Source organism: Dipodomys spectabilis, unplaced genomic scaffold (assembly GCF_019054845.1).
Source record: "Dipodomys spectabilis isolate Male_0828 unplaced genomic scaffold, ASM1905484v1 ptg000140l, whole genome shotgun sequence".
NCBI classification, from domain to species: domain Eukaryota; kingdom Metazoa; phylum Chordata; class Mammalia; order Rodentia; family Heteromyidae; genus Dipodomys; species Dipodomys spectabilis.
In genome coordinates, this window is record NW_024870817.1 from 2797785 (window position 1) to 2818055 (window position 20271).

At 34.2% G+C, this 20271-nt stretch overlaps 1 protein-coding gene and 1 pseudogene across 3 annotated transcripts; one reads left to right on the top strand and one right to left on the bottom strand.

Moving 5' to 3' along the window:
* The window catches only part of LOC122117292, a 20970-nt pseudogene extending 14319 nt beyond the window's left edge, over positions 1-6651 (bottom strand).
* On the top strand, positions 6383-19817 carry Nudt12 (nudix hydrolase 12). 3 transcript variants are annotated; one of them, XM_042690935.1, is made up of 7 exons: positions 6383-6484; positions 8769-8976; positions 10096-10685; positions 12505-12672; positions 14323-14436; positions 16951-17150; positions 18444-19817. In XM_042690935.1, the coding sequence occupies exons 2-7, from the start codon at positions 8771-8773 to the stop codon at positions 18552-18554; spliced, it is 1389 nt and encodes a 462-aa protein (XP_042546869.1). In that variant the 5' UTR covers positions 6383-6484; positions 8769-8770; the 3' UTR covers positions 18555-19817. The 3 variants fall into 3 exon arrangements, with proteins under 3 accessions (XP_042546869.1, XP_042546870.1, XP_042546871.1); XM_042690936.1 differs by having other exon boundaries at positions 6400-6484; positions 8765-8976; XM_042690937.1 differs by lacking the exon at positions 6383-6484 and adding an exon at positions 6717-6739.
* Positions 19818-20271: the final 454 nt, after the last annotated feature.

Sequence of the window (20271 nt, forward strand, 5' to 3'; positions counted from 1 at the left end):
GCTTGACTCAAACATATACTAGTTATTGCACATAAGGGAAACCATGGGACCTATAGACATGGAAATCTTTGAGGAAAGCAACCAGATATTATTTCCCTATGCAAATTCTATAAATGTGAAATAAATGTAACCAAAGAAAGTTGGATGAATTTTCCTTTTTTAATGTTAATCAAGAAGCCAGGGTAGCACTGGGAAAAAGTATTTGACATAAAATGAGAATAGAATCATATGTTCAACAGCAAATAAGAAACACTGTCTCTTGTTTGTTAAGTGAAATATTCAGGTTCTAGTAAAACAACATAGGCCCATAGTCGGCCTCCTTATATAGTTGTTTACATTCTCATTAGGAAACAAAAAATAGCAAAGCCAAAAATGATATACCTAGAATAGAGGCTCATTCTTCTAATCTCAGGAGGCACAGATGGAAAGATGATGAGTTCCAGGTTAAAAAGTCAATGAGATTCCTTTTAACAAACAAAGCTTATATGGTGTCACATGACTGTTATTGGGGATAGGAGAAAGATCGAAGTCCAAGTAAGAGGATTGAAGTCCAAGATCACCCTCTAAAACAGCAGAAGTTCCCATCCAAAAAGTAACTAAAGCAAAGAAGGATGGAAACATGGCTCAAGTTGTAGAGCATTTGCTTAGTAAGTGCAAATCCCCGAGTTCAAAACCCCAGCACCAAAATCAAAAACCCTAAAATAAGAAAATATCAGCAGAGGAGCTACAATGAACTCAGTGATCAGGGAAGTTCTTGGGAAAAAAAAAATGACAGTTGAGCTGACACAAGAATGTCAAGAACAAGCCTATAATTAGAAAATCTAGAAGAATATTTCAAAAATAAGAAATAATTATAGCAAAGGTTCTAAGACTGGAGTAAATTCACTGTATTCAAGAATAAAAATATGCATATAATATAACTAAATTGGAATCTCTCATGCATGTGAACCTATCTCACGCCAAAAACCACATGCATTGTTCAAGTCAGTTTTTAAAATTTTACATATAAGTTGTATATACTTAATGCATAATTTCCATTACATTTCATTCTTATCATCTGCCATCTTTTTATTAGTTGCACTATCTATGAAAGGAAATCAGTGATTACTATAACAATTACTATATTTTAAAAAGTCAACTCCCAACATTGAAAAGAATTTAAATCTATTAATAAAAAGAATAAAATACATAAAGTGTTAATGCAAAAATACAAAGAAAGTGCAGCAAGAACAAGGGATATGTTCAGATAGTGCAAATATAATTATCAAGTAAAATTATTTGCAAATCTTTTCTTTATACATTATTCATTATTATTTCTCTAACAAAAAACATTTATTTTACTAAATTTACAAGATACAGTTGGCATACTTTTTGTCTTAGGACACCGTACTGTGCAAAAAAGTAAGTTTAGTTTCTTAAACTTTGCTCTCATATACATGTGACATGTCCATTTAAAATATAAATTGTGGTTTATATACTTTAAAAAAGAAATAGTCTATACATTATAAGCATCATTTATTTGAAGGACAAAGAAGTAGCAGGTAACTTTCATGATCAGCTAAATGTAAAGCACAGAGATGCATGTGGTCATAGAAGGACTGGAAATATGAAAAAGCCGTTTTGTGAACTGATTCTTTGGGCAGAGACACAAAACAATGGTTTATGGTTTGGATTCCAGATTATTGATCTCAAGGGCAATCAATCCAAACGTCCTGCATTCGTAATTACACTGTTCTTATAAAAGCAACAGCATATAATGTGTTCCAGAATGAGTGGTAATAGGGACTAATTTATTTGTTGAGGGTTAATGACTCTGCCAACCTGTACATAGGAAGCTAACTGCAACATAAGAGAGATTACCAATTGGAAGGAGGGGGAAAATTTTCTTTTGTAGTTTTGTTTTTCCTAGAATTAATTCCTGAGACAAACATACATATACAATTTGTTGTCTAGGAGGAAATGGTAGAGAAGAGAAGAAAGGAAGGGATGATAGGGAAATGAGGGAGCCCCAAGTGTTGGATGGTAATCAAGTGTCCACCCTGGATAAAAAGAATTTGATCACATTGAGAATATCTGGAAGCTCGTATAGAATAATTGCCTCTTGGCAAGATGGAGAGAAACGCTGAGAATTTTATGTACAAATTCAGGTGACAATCTCATCATTGGTTTGAAGACTGTTTCCAAACAGAATTATAATTGTGTGGCTTGGATGATCACCTAAGGAGAGCAAAATGTGACATGACAGTAAGAAAAGGCCTCGGGGATTAAAAAAAACAAAACAAAAAACAAAAAAATTCAGGTTCTGGCGTTTAGAAAAATAGTCAACAAGCCGGGTACCCACTGGTGCCTCATGCCTGTAATCCTAGCTACTCAAGAGGCTGAGATCTGAGGATCATGGTTCAAAGCCAGCCCCTGCGGGAAAGTGCGTGAGACCCTTATCTCCAATAAACAACCAGAAAACCGGAAGTGGTGCTGTAGCTTAAGTGGTAGAGTGCTCGCCTTGAGCTGAAGAGCTGATGGCAGTGCCCAGGCCCAGTGTTGAAGCCCCATGACCAACAAAAGAAAGAAGGAAAGAAAAGAAAGAAAGAAAGAGAGAGAGAGAGAGAGGAAGGGAGTGAGGGAGGGAGGGAGGGAAAGAAAGAAAGAAAGAAAAAGAGAGAGAGGGGGAGGGAGGGAGGGAGGGAGGAAAAGAGAAAGGGAAAGAGAAAGAAAGAAAGAAAGAAAGAAAGAAAGAAAGAAAGAAAGAAAGAAAGAAAGAAAGAAAGAAAGAAAGGAAGGAAGGAAGGAAGGAAGGAAGGAAGGAAGGAAGGAAGGAAGGAAGGAAGGAAGGAAGGAGAGGAAGGAGAGGAAAAAAAAAGAAAAATGGTCAACAAACACTAAACTAGTAAGAGCAAGAGTATTTTGGTGGGAAATTGAAAATCCATTGTACAGAATTGACCAGCATGATCCAATAGGCTTGGGCTCTGGAAAGTAGATAGGACTTTGGATTAAGGTAGGAAAACATAAGAGATGGCTAGGTCAGCGTATAGGCCAGTTTAATTAGATAAAAAAAACTACTTATACAAGAAATTCTTGAAAACATGTAGCTGAAACTACATGCTGGATTCATTTAAGAAGAGTATCTACAGCTAAAGAATTTTGTCTTTTTTAAGCTATCGTGTTTCTAAATGTAAGAGCAATAAAATGAAGAATGTATTTCATTTGTTTATTATTATACATGGACATTATTGTTCTCCTGGAACTTCTATTGGAAAGGATCTGTATCTATTCAGTTTCTTGTAGGATAGGGTTATAGGAAGAGAAGTATTCAGTAGTCCATTAATAATGGGCACCCAGAAACAAATACTATGGTAACCTAAATATCACTTCTGACTAAAAGATATGTAAGCTTCTAGAGGAGTGTCCAATGCGTCTGCAGCAGAATATCTACAAGATGAGTCTAAAACATTTTGTCACGCCAGAAAAGAAGTAAGCTATTAAACAACAGAAGTTTGATTAAAAGAACTTAGAGGCCTGAGGGTATTCCCATTGTCAGCTTAATCTAGGCAATAAAAATTAATATTAAAATATTTTAAATAACGGTATTTCAAATAACTAAAATGTCACATCTATAATTTTAAAATAAGCTTTTAAATATTGTGGATATTAAGAAACTATTTGGAAAATCAGGTAATAAAGAAGAAAATCATGTATTTACCCTACTATTCCTTACAAACTTTCTGTAAGAAAAAAATGGTTTATTATAAAATAATTTCTGTTAGTGATTATAGAGTGAATTAATCACTATTTGGCAACTCCTAATGAAATAAGTAGCTAGTAAAATAATGAGCTAAAATTGTAGTAGGAACATTTGTGAATGAACTTTATCAGGTAGAACAACATTTAAAACCAAGAATCATTTATAACATAAAAAAAGAAAACCAATATTGTACAAATGTAATAAAATCAGAAACAAATCTTATAAATGTTCATATTACTTTTTAATTCCTAATAGCAATTACAATTTACATATAACAAAAATATGTATGGAAGTTCCTTAAAAGTAAATGTTTCCCTTGTAACTGATTTGGGATATCATCTATTTTGTCACATTACTTTCTTAAGCTTTGTCACATGTTCTTCAATAAGTTTCTTTGGCTACATATGTAGTCATTGAATGATGAAATGGTCAACATTCCAGGCTACTCACGGTCGATGGGAAGTTTACTTTTAATGTGTTTACTTTTTGGTTCCTTGGGGGCTCTTTCATTTTTGTTAACAGATTTCTTCATTTCCTTATCTATTGTTTTGTACTGTTATATGTACTGTTATCACTGACAGACAAAAACAAAATGCAACCTTATGCTTTATTGTCTGTATGTGAACAGATATGTGAAATAGTTTCACATACGCCATATTATTTCAGAAATATTTAATGCCTATCTGTGAACTGAAAAAGAAAGGCACAGTGACCAATCACCAACAGACACTGGAAGCATTGTTATCATCATGATGTACATCTTCTAATTATGGATCAAAACTAGTGCAATATCTTTAGTATACTTGTTTAAATGGTTTTTAAACTAATAAAGTGTGAGATTTAAAATTTGGCGTGGTTCAGGCTGTCATTACTTAATATCCCATGGTTACTAGAATTTGTGCACAGCATGACTGCCTATACTGTTTTGTTCCAAATAGATTAATGTGCTAGTTTCCTACATTTTGTGATATAACTAAAAAATAATAATAAATGCATTGTTTAAGAGAAAAAAAGAAAAAACCCTTTACCTAAATACTCATGTACTTTAACACTGCCTTATAATAAATGCAAAAGAAAAAGACACCATAAAAATACAATCTAAAAAGATAAGAATGTGTGAGATTCAACAGACCAAATGATCATTATTCATCAAATTCTGTAACCAAAATTTGTTGTCGTTTCTTTAAATGTTGCATACAAAGAAAGCAACTTTCATAAACAGCAAGATGAAAAAAACTACATGAGAGAATCTAAGACATAAAATGTAATGTCTTAAATTTTAAAATAAAGCAGTAAAATAAAACATGAAATAATTGAGTAGATTTGATATTGAAGATCTATTTTGTTAGCACATTTTTGTTAAAATTTTAGTTGCGTTATTATGTTTTTATAAAATTCGTATGTTTTAGATACATATTTTTAAACTCCAAAAGGCTTATTTGCAAATATGAATGAAGTGATACGGCATCTTGAAGTTATTTCAAAAGAATCCTAATGGCTACATGGTGGTATACATAATAGCTATTGATGCTGGATTATTAATATACGGGTACTCATTATGCTAATTTGTCTACTCCAGTTATGTTTGAATACAAGTGAAGTAACAAATGGATTTTTCTAACTTCCTGTCTGATCAATGAAGTCCTTAAAGGCTGAAGGCAACTACTCACAGAAAGCAGCATAGAACAAGGCTAAAAAAAGCACTTATCAGAGCACAGTGTTGTGCTGGCGTGTAGCTAACTTAGTGGTAAGGTGCTTATCTTGTATGCAGAAAGCTCTAGGTCTCCCAGAAACACGTGGGCGCCTCTCTCTCTCTCTCTCTCTCTCTCTCCCCCTCTCTCCCTCCCTCCCTCTCTCTTTTCTCTCTCTCTCTCTCCCCTTCTCTCCCTCTCTCTCTCCCCTCTCTCCGCTCTCTCTCCCTTTCTCCCTATCCTTCTCTCCCTCTCTCCCTCTCTCCTTCTCTCTCCCTCTCTCCCTCTCCCCCTCCCCCTCTCTCTCTCTCTCTCTCTCACACGCGCGCGCACACACACACACACACACACACACAAAATGCACCTTCACTGTGAGAAGGATCTGAACACTGATAATGCTTCCTCGCTGTTTATTCTCAGACTGGCATAATTTTTGTAGACTTTGGAGAGTGAATTCATAGGAAATGAAATAAATAACAGCAACAATAATTGCACAGTGGGTGCCAACCCTGTACTAGGTCCTAAGAACTTTACATACATTACACCATTTTAAAACCCAAATAAGGAGGTTTGTGGGAGGCGTTGAACACATACTTTTAAAAGGATTATCCTGAAGAAAATAGACATAATTGGTTGACGTTGCCAACCCAGTCAACATTCGTGGTTTAAATAGCCCAACAGACTTGCTCTGACAATTCGACTGCCCTGGACTGAGGGGAAAATTGGTTCTGAGTGAGAAATAGTGACAAACTGAATATTTCCCACAGATAGAGCTTTCCCGTGGCCTACCTACCCTTTACTTCACACACCTTGATCTCAAGGGAAGCGTTAACCCACCACTAATGAGGTTGGGCTGTGAGACACCCCCACCACCACAGCGCCATCCTTGTCTGTGACTGTTAAACTACATTTCCCATAAAGCCGTGCGAGGACTCTGGAACTTCTCCGGAAGTCAGGAAGGTTACTTCCGGCGCTGTGTGGGAAAAGTGACACTTGGATTTTGCCAGCCGTTCTACCGTATCCGGATTGCCTATTCAACTCCGGTTACTCTTGGGTTAGTAGCACAGCAGCCAGTCCCCGGTCCCTCAGATGCCCCCTGGAGGTGGTGACCAGGTTCTGGGGACCCCCCTCCCCCCCGAGGTCGTGAGCTGTAGCTGGGTTGACGGGCGCAGGCGCGGCAGCGTCGGCCCCGGGCCGCTGGGCCTCCGGGCCCGCCGTCATTCCTTGCCTTGGGGATCCGGGCTAAGGAACCGCTACTTCGGAGAGGATTTCACCTTCCAAGAAGGAATCACCCAGTAGGACAAGAAAAGTAAACTTCTCGAGGCCCTGCAAAGGGTTGTGTTTACAATCGATTCCATTCTTGAGTGCCCAGGAGTGGAATTTCTTACCTGGTAGTTGGTAACTTAAGTGACAGGACCATAGGAGACCTTGTTTAACGCCACTGGAGCCATGCAACTTTGAACAAGCCTTGGGCCCTTGGCTTCTTTACTCATCAGGAAAAGTGGACTTTGGGTTGGGTTAAAAATCTCAGACCTTTGAAACCTAACTTCGTAAACTTCTTACAAAGCCTTTTATTATCCTGCTTTAAATCCTTCCCTGAGACCTGCCAAAAAATGAAAATGCTAAATCAAGTCGTTGGTTGTAAGAATCTCCGTGCTTCTCTGAAATGAATAATGGTAGCATTCCTAGGTTGCTTTTCTATTGAAAAATAGAACAGGAGAGAAGTGGAAATGTTTCCTTCCTTTCTCCTGAAGAATCTCTATGTATAAACAATGCATTGGTGGTAATGAAAACATTTTATTTTCAAAGACAATGTTGTAATCACCTTGTGACGGTTGGAGAGGGAAGTCAGTAGAACCTAGGAAATGAAATATTCCTCAAAGCAAACCTTACTGCAGAAACTGTATAATAAGAATCTATGGCAAATAAATTTAGGATAAAGATAACTTGAAAGGTTGGAGCAATGTTTCAAAATGTAGTCCTGAAAAGTTATGGTTTTTGTTATTCACAATATTTTAATGGTATTTTAAAAGTTTAGTGTGAAAAAAATTGGGAAAATAAATCTAGAGTAAATTAAGCAAAATAAAAATTGCTAATGTAGAAACGTGGAAAGACACTAAAAAATAGTCATTAGTTGTTTACCTTATACTCAGAGCACAAAAAACAATAGTAATGAAAAATGATTTCTAGCCTCTTTTTCATTTAATTACCCAATTATTTAGAATGATGAGCATATAGTTAAAATCCCAAATATTTTTAATTGTCTGAAAAGATACTTTGAGAAGGTAATAGAAATTAGAAACATGTATTACTATCACATACAAAAAATAACTCAGTGTGTGCCTTCCTGCATGTAATTTATAATTAGATAATATAAGAAGTTTAAATCTATTACTTTCTTTTTCCATTGAAATGTCATTGACAAGGCAGACAAAGTTAATGATTGAAAAATCTTCTATGGTTCAAGGGCAAAAAGGCATCCAACAGAAGTTATTCCCAGGGGCTGGGAAGGTGGCTCAGTGGTAGAGCGCTTGCTTTGCATGCCTGGCCCTGGGTTCGATTCCTCAGCACCACATAAGCAATAAAAGAAAAAAGCCAGAAGTGGTGCTGTGGCTCAAGTGATAGGGAGCTAACCTTGAGCGGAAGAGCTGAGGGACAGCGCCCAGGCCCAGAGTTCAGGCCCCACAACCGGACCCCCAAAAAAAAAGAAAAAAAAACTTATTCCCAATAATAGATTAAATAATGCTGCAGTTCAGCACAACAAAGATGGTAATTTCAAGAATAGTGCTGAGTCATGTGAATTACCAATTGGTATGAACAGATGCCTTGACCTAGCCCACTGTAAACTAAGAATGTAAACCAGTACCATGTGGATTGAGAACTAATTGTATAACACAATATATTATGCTTTATGTGAATCTTAGAAAGCTTTTGACTAATTAACTGCAATGTAATTGCTTATACCTGATAGTGCAGAATCAAAGGATACTACTTGTCATCTGCTAACAACTCCTGCCTTTAATTTTGTCCACTTTGACCCCATTCCTATCATATCCTTGCTAAAGTTATCTGATCTACACCAGATATCCAGTCTTCTTTGAAATATTTCTCACTCCCCTCTCAAGCCTCTTCATCTGTACTACCAAATCTATACACTATTTTATGCCTTGTTCTCACTGATAATAATTTTAAAATGCATACAATTTACTATCTTTTTGAAGAGTGTATTTTGTTGGAAGCCATTATTTTATCATTAGTTAGATAATGCTTAGTGTTCCTCCACTGACACAAAAAGCAGTTGTAAGTAATATTTTCCCCTTATTTTCCTTTTCTTGAAGAAATGTCTTCTGTAAAAAGCAGTCCAAAACAGGAAATAATCTCCCAGCTACACAATTCAGCTGCAGAAGGAGATACTGGCAAGCTAACAGGAATTCTCCATCATTTTCCATCTCTTCTCAATGAAACTTCTGAAAATGGCTGGACTGCTTTAATGTATGCTGCAAGGAATGGGCACCCAGATGTTGTCCAACTTCTGCTTGAGAAAGGGTAAACATCTTAATATCTCCCGTTTTATCTCGTAAAAAAATGTGTTTAATTTTCATCCTACATATTTACTTTCAAACTTTATTTTACCTTTCTTCTCTCTTTTTCTTTAGTATTGGGGATTAAACTCAATGTTTCACACATTCTAGGCAAATGCTTTTACTATAACCATTCAGCCTTTTTTTTTTTTTTTCAGACAATGTCTTTCTACCCTTTTTCAGAGGCTAATCTTGAACTCCTGTCTCCACTTTCCAAGTATCTGAGATTACAAGCATGTACTACCATATCTAGTTCAAATTTTTCTTGTAGCCATATTAATATTTTAGGCTATTAAATAATTAACTTATCAGATAATTATACATAATAAAAGATAGCATAATTTTAGCAAATAGCTTTGTTGCCTGTGTTTTTCCTTTTTTTTTTTTTTTTTTTTTGCCAGTACTGGTGCTTGAACTCTGGGCCTGGGTGCTGCCCCTGAGCTTCTTTGGCTCAAGGCTAGTGCTCTACCACTTGAGCCACAGTTCCACTTCTGGCTTTTTCTGAGTAGTTTATTGGAGATAAGAGTCTCACCAACTCTCCTACCCAGGCTGGATTCAAACTGTGATTCTCAGACCTCAGTCTTCTGAGTAGCTAGGATTATATGCTTGAGCCAGCAGTGCTGGGCCTATGGTTTTCATTTTGAAGATTGAACCCATGCCTGATATATAGGAATCAAGTGCTCTATGTACTTCCCTAAACTTATTGAGAATAACCATTTTTATAGTAAATCAATTTATGAATAGGTTTAATCGTTCTCTCCCAAATTTATTATGGCCTCCAAGAAATCTGTAGAATTTTGTTATCTATTTATGACATATAAAACTGTTGATTTGCATTTTACAAATAGCTATCCAGAATTTTACAAATCCAGAATTTTAAAGTATCCACTATCTCTAACCTTCCATCGCTTGTGATTATTATATGATTAGTTTTTTTACCTCAGTAACAAACCATGTACTAAACAAGATACCAAAAGTAATCATTAGAGTAACAATGTTGGTATCTGGAATTATTTTGTCAAAAATAAATTTGGAAGTTGAATTCTTGTTCTTTTTCCTCCTCAATATTTTCCTCCATCTGTAGGTGTGACAGATCAATTGTCAATAAATCAAGGCAAACCGCACTGGATATTGCTACATTTTGGGGTTATAAGCATATAGCTAACTTACTAGCTAATGCTAAAGGTGGGAAGAAGCCTTGGTTCCTAACCAATGAGGTGGAAGAAAGTGAGAATTATTTTAGCAGAACCCTACTGGACCGGAAAAGTGAAAAAAGAAATAATACTGACTGGCTCATAGCGAAAGAAAGCCATCCAGCCACAGTTTATATCCTTTTCTCAGAATTAAATCCCTTGGTTACTCTAGGTGGCAATAAAGAAAGTTTTCAACAGCCAGAAGTCAGGCTTTGTCAGCTGAATTACACAGATATAAAGGATTATTTGGCTCAGCCTGAGAAGATCACCTTGATTTTTCTTGGAGTAGAACTTGAAATGAAAAAAAAGTTAAATAATTATAATGGAGAAGTCCCAAGAGAGGAGGAGGATGGGTTGGTTGCCTGGTTTGCTCTAGGTATAGATCCCATGGCTGCTGAAGAATTTAAGCAAAGACATGAAAATTGTTACTTTCTTCATCCTCCAATGCCAGCTCTTCTTCAGTTGAAAGAAAAAGAAGCTGGTAAGAAACCCTGTATTGGTAATAATCTGGTTTTTAGGATTGATTTGCTATTTGCAGTTTCCAGATAACATGCCTTTTCTAGTAAGCAGTGAAGATAGGCTATCTCCATTAGGAACTTTCTGAAGTTTTTGTCAAAGAAGGAGTCTCATCAAGGAAGAAGTGGTCAAGTAGGTTGAATTTCAGTAAGATGAAGACATTATTTTTCATGGATCTTAGTTTTGATATACTGAAGCTTTTCATGGATTAGACAGAATGAATATCAGTGGAGTGGAAGTACCAGTAGCCAGATTAATTAATGAGAGATTAAGAAGGGGATCACTTAGCAATGTCTGCCTTTCCTTAGAGCATAATGCTGAGCCCTTCTAGAGACAACTAGGTAGTTCTTTTTCAAAATCTGGAATGACTGTATTTTATATTCCACATCTATGAAGGAATAGCTGAACTTTAAAAATTGATTTCCCTTGGAGATATATGTATCATTTTAAGATTTTAAAAAAATCTTACAGATGAGCTATTTGCATTTTTATCTCTTATTTTACTAGTAAGGAAACCAAGACCCTTAGCTCACCTACTGTATAACTTTACAGTCACTTCTCTGTACATCAGTCCTCTTCTAGAAAATAAGGATAATAGTACTTCCCTCCCTCATAGAATTACTCTAAACATTAAATTAAGTAAATTACTCATATAAAGTTCTTTATATGGCATTTGGTACATTTGGTAGTTAATGAATGTCCATTTTTTCTAAATGTAATGATCCTGAAATAATGTAGATATCTTAGTGAAAACTGAATTACATATTACAAAGTAATAGGCAATTATTTAAGGCTGTCTAGTTCATGGAATTCCAGTGTTGTAATTGTTCTTATTGATGTTTTGTTCATTTCACTCTAAATATTGTTGTTGTCATTTATTATCATCTTGTTTGTTCACAATTTCATGACCCAAATAATGTATGTGAAGGAGAATAAGTTAATTTAGGCAAGTTCAAATATTTCAACAATAATTCAATATTCAAATGTTTCTAGTTTTTAATGCTTATTATATTTCTGGTCATGTCATTCTATTTCTTTAAGTACCAGTGTAAAAAGCTATAGCCAAAGTATGTTTTTTCTAAGATATATTCTAGTAGATATATAAATGCTATAATATAAATATTATAAGTATATGTATATATATATATATATATATATATATATATAAATGCATCCTCCAAATGAAAACAGAATATGTTCCCCTTGGCATGCACCAAGAGTAGCCTAATGACCAAAAAGAGCAGAATAGAGATAGACATCTATAATTTCCTAGTAGCATTTCCTTTAAGATTCAAATCTAAGTTAAGATTACTCTATTTATTTTTACCAAAGTCTGGGATCAAACCTGGGTCTCTTGTATACAAAGCAGGTACCCAATCACTGAACTACATCTTCAGCCCAGCTATAACATTTTTATAAAACTTACTACTAGAAAGTTGTATTTGTAAATACACTAGGATCATATATGCTAAATTTAAAAGTCATCTATAATAAAAGCTTCACTTATATATATATGTAATATATACATGTATATATATGTAATATATATGTTTGTCTGTCTTAAAAGAGAATTATATTTTATTCAAATGAAAATTAAGTCTGATTTTTAACATCTGAAAGATAACAAAAAGTACACATCATAAAAACAAATACTCAAACCATTCATTATATAATTATTCAGAAAATATTGTGTGGTGTTTATTATAGCTCGAGAACATCATACACATATTAATTTTCTTTTACAATTGGTCACAGAACGAAATTTTTTGTGTTTCTTTCATAAGGGGTTGTAGCTCAAGCAAGATCTGTTCTTGCTTGGCATAGTCGATACAAGTTCTGCCCAACTTGTGGAAGTGCAACGAAGATTGAAGAAGGTGGCTATAAAAGAGTATGCTTGAAAGAAGACTGTCCTAGTCTCCAAGGTGTTCATAATACATCATACCCAAGAGTTGGTAAGTCATGTTTGTGTTAAAACAGTAGACCCTTTCATTATGATCAAGGATTCTGTGGGTTGGTAATTTGGATAGAAGTGACTTGTCTCTGCTCCCCAATGTCTGCAGCATTAACTTGAAAAGACTTGAGTGGCTAGGTGCCAAGGCTGGAGGGACCACTATTAAGATTTGGCTCTGTCATTCACAAGGTAAGGTTAGATTCTGCTGGAATTGTCAACAAGAATGCTTACATGTGGCCCCTTCAACATGTTGATTTTAGGTATCTTAATGTTCCCCACATTAAATCTCTCAAGAGAACCCAAGAGAGGCTGGCTTTCTCTAACCTAACCTTAGAAGTCTCACCAAGTCACTTCCACTGATTCTTGTAATTTTATCTTATTCACTGGCCATTCCAGATTCAAAGGAGGAATAACCCTAGTTCTTGATAAGAAGTGGCCAGTTTGCCCTGAAGAAGAGCATGTGTCATAGTGTGTACTCTGGTCCTCTTCGGAACTTACATAAAAGAGAAACTATAGTCATCTTCAGGTTTGATTCCTTGGCACCAAATTCCTGTTTTCTTATGTGAATCATTTAAGTGGGTCATAATTTGAAAATATTATATAGAAAGAAAAAGCCAGCTGATCTGGCTTCTTATGTAGAGAGATAATACCTCCAACAATTCAGGGCTTGATTATGGCTTTACCAAAGCAGTACAACCGGGAACTGGCTCCTCATTCCTACTAATATCTGCCTATACCTTCTTTCATTCTAGTTTCTGCTTTATGTGTAAGTTTGGATATCTGATATCCATCCCTTTAAAAAGAATAGATCTATTCAACAAACACAAGGAAGCCTCTAGGAAATAAATTATGGCCTAGTGGCATCTAGTTTTGTTCTCAGGATAATTTTTACATTTATTTCTTCCTTTTCAATTATAATCTATTCAAGAGAATTTGCCGGACTAGTAGCTTCTAGACTAGTAAACTGTAATTTAAGTTTTAGTATTATAATAACCTAAACTGAATCATTAGCTTGTAAAACTATTTTATTAAGGATTGAAGAGAAAGGAGGATATTTGCTGTATATATTAGTAAAATTTGAATTTTCCCCATGTCAATATATTGCCACTCAAGCTTTTTTCTCATTAAAAAATAAAAATATGCCTCACATAGCATAAAAAAAGAATAAACATTGCTAAAAGTTGGGGATATGATGGTAAAAGAATCCTTTTGTCAAGTGCTTGTGGCTCATGCCTGTAGTCCTAGTTACTCAAGAGGCTGAGATCTGAGGATCACAGTTCAAAGCCAGCCCGGACAGGAAAGTCTATGAGACTCTTATCTCCAATAAACTACCAGAAAACTGGAAATGGCACTATGACTCAAGTGGTAGAGTGCTTGCCTTGCGCTGAAGAGCTGAAGAGCACCCAGAACCAGAGTTCAAGCCCCACAACTGACAAAAAAAGAATCTTTCTTATGCTTAATGGCAATATTCTATGGGATTTCTCTCTTATTGTCAGCCACATCACGGCAGGAAGGATCAATTTCTTACAAAACAACAAGAATCTTGTTCCTACAGAAGCTATACCTTTATATTATTCTACAGACAGTTTCTTTGCACAGTGACTCTAAGTTATTTCTTCCTGTCATTCATATATCTGATTGTTTTAAACAGATCCAGTAGTTATTATGCAAGTTGTTCATCCAGATGGGACTAAATGTCTTCTAGGCAGGCAGAAAAGATTTCCCCCAGGAATGTTTACTTGTCTTGCTGGATTTATTGAGCCTGGTAAGCCTTTTCTGAATAATTTTTATAATTTGTAAATAAAAAATAGTGTTTCAGATATAATTTATATCTGAGTTATTTAAAATATTTCAAATATGTATCACTTTAATGATACCCAAATATGTTGTAATTTTCATGCTTTTACTAGTAATGTTCATTAATCAAATATTCAGTATTTGCTTTGTCATACATGTATCTGAATGGTTTTGGCCATGTATCTAAATGATTTATACACCCCTTCATTATACTTAACAGTCACCTTTTCCAAGAGGTTATATGCAATTGTGCCAATATCTCTGTATCCTGCATTCACAGTTCTTAGGCCCAACATGACTTTTTTGCTGTAGCGCTCATTGTCACCTAAGGTGATATGAATGTATTAATTGTTTTTCTTTCTATACTTACTAAAATGCCAGTTTGATAAGGGCAGTTCATTTATATGCCCCAAGCCTCAGATGACTCTTGTAGTAGGAGCTTCGATAGTATTTGTAAAACAAATGAGTGATTATACATTCATCGATAACTATTTAATCTCAATTTTTACTGTAATCTGAAATGCTACATGATATCAGTAGTAAACATGCAAAGCCAGGGTATGTTTAGAAGTCTTACATGTTTAAATTATATGATTCTCATAAATCTTACAGGTACTATTACAGCAGTTTTGCAGATGAGGACAGTAAGGCACAGGGAATAAATAACTAAAAGTGAAGGGAAGAGATTCAGGCCAAAGCCATTTTACTTCTGAGTCCTTGATCTTGATCACTATGCTGTTGTTGTTTTTTTTTTAAAAAAACAGTTTTAGCTTAAATTTTAATTGCTAGATTGTATTCCATTTATCGATATTACACTATTCACACTTTCTGATGCAGACAATTAGGTTATTTCAAGGTTCTTGACTATTATGAAAAGTTCTGCAGTGAATATTTCATGCTTCTCTTAAGATATATAATATATATATATATATTTCCAAGAGTTATCTAGACTATATACATAAATGAGTAGCACATATGATATAACTATGTTAACCTTTCCTAGATATTGTCCAAGTTTCCTTCTCAAATGTTTCTACCAATTGCCATGTATTTCCAGCAGTGTGGGAAATTTTCTATTATTCTACATTATCACCCACTTAGGATCTTCAGACTTTTAAATTTGTCATTTTAGAGGCATAAAGTAGAATATCAATGTGGTTTTCATTTTGATTGCTCTGCTGATGGAACAATATTTTGAAATGTGTACTATGCATCTAGCATTCCTGTTCTTTGAATTTTAGATGTTTATAGCTTTTGTTTATTTTTGTTTTGGTTAGTTGTTGTTTTCTAATTTATTTTACTACATTTTTGGGTAGGAGGGTGTGTGTGTGTGTGTGTGTGTGTGTGTGTGTGTGTGTGTGTGTGTGTGTGTGTGTGTGTGTGTGTGTGTGTGTGTGTGTGTGTGTGTGTGTGTGTGTGTGTGTGTGTGTGTGTGTGTGTGTGTGTGTGTGTGTATGCGGTCCTACAGTTTAAACTCAAGGCCTGGGCACTCTCCTAGAGCTTTGGTGATCAAAGCAGTGGTCTACCACTTGAGCTACAGGTCTACTTTTAGCTTTTTTGGTGGTTAATTGCAGATAGGGCCTCAAACTGTCTCACAGACTTTCCTACCAAGGCTGACTTTGGACCATGATCCTCAGATCACAGCTCCTGAGTAATTAGAATTAGGCATGAGTCACCAGTGACTAGCTGATTATAGCAGTTTTCAAGTATGTGTCATATACTAATTTTTAATGTATTGAAAGTATGCTAATATGACTTCAATATGACATTTTTATGATAAGTTCTTAATTTTTGTGAGAAAATGTATCAATCTATATAAAATAGAAAACTATTTAAATACATATTTTGCTAAGTATTCCTGTATTTAATAAAATATTTCTAAATATCTAGGCTAATTTTATTTACAAATATTTTCCTCTATTTGAATTCCCAATTCCAACTAAATAAAAAATATAAAAAATATTTGTACATATCACTTTATCATAGATTAGTCATCACTAATTTAGAGGAAAAGAATTGCCTTGAAAGAAAATGATACATGTTTTTACAACTTTCAGTGACCTGGAAAGAATGATTTGTAGTAATTGATAATATAATTTTCAAAAAGAGCTTCAATATTCTAATGGGGAAAACTATTTATTTGTAAAAAATAATAAAGATAATTTAGGTATAATATAAAATATGATAGCATATCCAATATGTTTACGTAATGCTTAGTCAGTAGGGACAGATAGCTGTAGTTCTTATAAAAAGTAATTGTTTGAAATGTAACAGGCCTTTAAAAAAAGGTGAAAAGTGAAAGTTTTGTTTGAATATATAGTCTATATGCAGTTATCTACTTCTAAAAGTAATGATTTTTCATTTCTATTAGGATTCTTTTATTTGAGTATAATTCCAAAGTGATTTCCAAATTTTTAAACTGTAGCACAAAATGTCCAAAGCATGTTCATCCACAACTTGTTCTTTTGCTCTGTTTCATTAGGCGAGACAATAGAAGATGCTGTTAGGAGAGAAGTAGAAGAGGAAAGTGGAGTCAAAGTTGGCCATGTTCAGTATGTCTCTTGTCAGCCATGGCCAATGCCCTCTTCCTTAATGATCGGTTGTTTAGCTGTTGCAGTATCTACAGAAATTAAAGTTGACAAGAATGAAATAGAGGATGCCCGCTGGTTCACTAGAGAACAGGTAAAGTTCAATTTAATTTCCTTCTTCTATTGATTGTTCCCTGACAGTATTGGTTTGGGCATGTAGCAAGGAAGCATATTTTCAGTAAGTTGGGTGAATGGCTACAGCTCTCTCATTATGCATAGTTTACAATGTAATTAATAATTCCATATAGGAAAAGTGTGTGTTTCCCCTGTGTATCCTGTTTTAGGTCATTCTATGAAATTTTTTCTAATGATGATGATTTCATGCCATTTCAAATTTAGATTCTATTCATTCAAATCAATGATAATTCAAAGTTAAGAGGTAAATACTTATTCTGAGATACTTTATATTTCAGGTTATAATATTAAACAATATCAGTCAAATATCAGTTACAATTTTTGAAGTCTGTATTTTGAACTGTTCTAAAGGACAAAAATGGCTTAAATCCATTACAAATATACATTCACAAGAACATTTTAAAATAACATTCCTGGGCCAAGTGTGGTGACTCACACTTACAGTCATACCTCCTTGGAAGACAGAGATTGAGAAGGTAGAATTCAAGTCCAGCTCAGAAAAAAAAACCCAAGGTCCCATTTCAACAAGTAAGCCATGGCTTATTATAGGTAGTAATGTCAGAATCTAAGGTCAGGCCAAAGCTAAAACACAAGGCCCTCTGAAAAACAACTTAAGCAAAATAGAGCTCAAGTGTTAGAGTACTCTGTAACAAGTACAAGGCCTTGAGTTTAAACCCTTGTACTATAAAGAATAAAATAAAATATAACCCTAAGTAATACAGTGAAAGATAAATTACCTGTCTTGTTTTATGTGATCCAAAGCATTGATATGTTTAAGAAAGGAATACATTATTATAGTAAAGACCTGAAATCCTATCTGACTTTGCCTATATAAAATTAGTTTTATTTTGTGCTAAAACTCCAAAAGGAGTTTTAATATACAGCTGCTCAGTTTTAATATAGAAATTCAAGTGGAATTTGAATATAAAATGAGAAATTAGATGACTGTTTCAGAATTTGGGGAAAGGAAATGAACCTGCCTCAAAAGTTGGCTTTAGTTTGAAGTTAAATGTGAAAATACCATTTGCCTTTCTGTGATCCCATGTTCATATGCTTTTCTGGATTTGAAAAATCAAACAATAATTTAGTGAAGCTACACTAAATTATAGATGCTACAGATGTCACTTTCTGCTCTTATTACTCACTGGAAAGGTCATCACATTTTAGATAAATAAGATAGTCATGGAAATAGTATTTAAATATGCTAGTGCTGAGATCCTAATCCATTTTCTTTTATTATGGTATATTTTAGGTTGTGGATATTCTTACTAAAGGGAAGCAGCAAAAGTTCTTTGTGCCACCAAGCCGAGCTATTGCACATCAATTAATCAAGCACTGGATTGGAATGAATCCCAATCTCTAAATTGAAGAACTAGCCTTTGAGTATGATTTGCTTTTGAATACAGGTACTCCTCAAGTGGGATCAGAAATTATCAGTGATCTTTAGTGTCATAAAACAGAATATCATAGTGGTCCCCAAAAATATTCTCTAAGTGTTCATTAAACCATAGAACTCCTATTTTAAAACTTTAAAACATTACTTCAGGTTTTCCTAAATTTGGGGGAAGCATTGAACATTTTTTTGTAGTCATACTTCAAACTTTTATACCAAGAAGTCACATTTCTAATAATAGATATCATTGTAAAGTAATACATTCTAGTGCCTCTCAAAAGCAGTAGATGTCTTACCAGATTTTCATAATTTGAGAAATGAAACAATAATTTTGAAGTATTAAACTTGGATTGATATTTATGTTATTCCCAAAGTTGTTACTACCTTATTTTTATCTTCCCATTGCATTCCCACTTCATATTGTTCTAGTAGAGCTACTCTTAAGTGTTGATACTTGTCTCATTTGACTAGGGTTAAGAATTTCTTATTTTAACAAGCCTACTAGGAAACTTTAAATAACACAAACATGAAAAGGGAACTAAAATAAGAGGACACTTGTCTTTAAACCTAAATCTACTGAATGCACCTACTTATGAGTTACTTATCTGTTCATAAGACAAATCAAGATTTTCTATTTTTTCACTGAAATTAAACATATTTGAGAGGAATTCTTTAAGGTCAGATAGTAAATAAATCTGTTTGTCTCATGTCAATGACACCTATAATCCTACCTACTCAGGAGACCTTGAGATCTGAGGAGAGGTGTTTGGAATCAGCCCAGGCAGATTAGTTCATGAGTGTCCTATCTCCATTCACAAGTAAAAAGCTGAAACTGGAGATGTGCTCACATTATGGAGAGCCAGACATGAATGATAAAGCCAGTGTGAGCTCAGGCTCTCAGTTCTCTGAGTGAGATAAAGAAAGAGTCAGAGACAGAAATTTGTGGTATGTTTACATTTTCAGTTAAAAGCTCTAATTTTATTTCATTTTGTTGTGATGGATATATCTGTGTTGACAGAAGAATTCTATAATAATTACCACCAGTGCTTGTAATACTTAGAACATGGTTTTGACCTTATATCAGTATGTTCTAAGAAGCCTTGATGAGTATATTTTAGAACTAAACTGTTAAGTGTAATTTAAAACTGACAGTAAGATTTTAGAGAAATAAAATTATAATAATTATAATAATTTTAACATAGGAATATGTATTTTAACACATTGTTTTAAATTATTTATAAGGTAGTTTATAAATATCTAAATTTTTAAAATTTTGCTTTTTATTATTCAGTGTTACAATTGAAAAAAACCTTAGAGATAATATAAGTACATCATATACCATTTTTATACATAAGAAGAAATTCTGAGGGTTTAATAATTTGATGAAGGAAATGATTGTGGTAGTATACCCTGTGTAACCCAACACAAGATTTTTACCTGTAATAAGAAATGGAGCAATTACCAAAAATGTATGTACAGAACATTCAAAGAAGGAATAGTAAGCACTTAGTTTACCAGATTTGTAAATTAAATTTTAGATAGTCTTGAAAATTTATTTAAATAAGGTAACATTCTCACATAAAATTATTTTACTATTGGTTTTATAATAAATAATAAAAGCTTTGTAAACCAAATTAATTCTTACATAAGACATTTATGTACATAATAAACTTATAGCTACATTACT

Coding starts and splice junctions, on each gene's coding strand:
- Nudt12 (XM_042690935.1), top strand. CDS start 8,771: ATGTCTTCTGTAAAAAGCAGTCCAAAACAGGAAATAATCTCCCAGCTA. Junction 10,686..12,504: donor GTTGAAAGAAAAAGAAGCTG/GTAAGAAACCCT, acceptor TTCTTTCATAAG/GGGTTGTAGCTCAAGCAAGA. Junction 17,151..18,443: donor GCTGGTTCACTAGAGAACAG/GTAAAGTTCAAT, acceptor GGTATATTTTAG/GTTGTGGATATTCTTACTAA.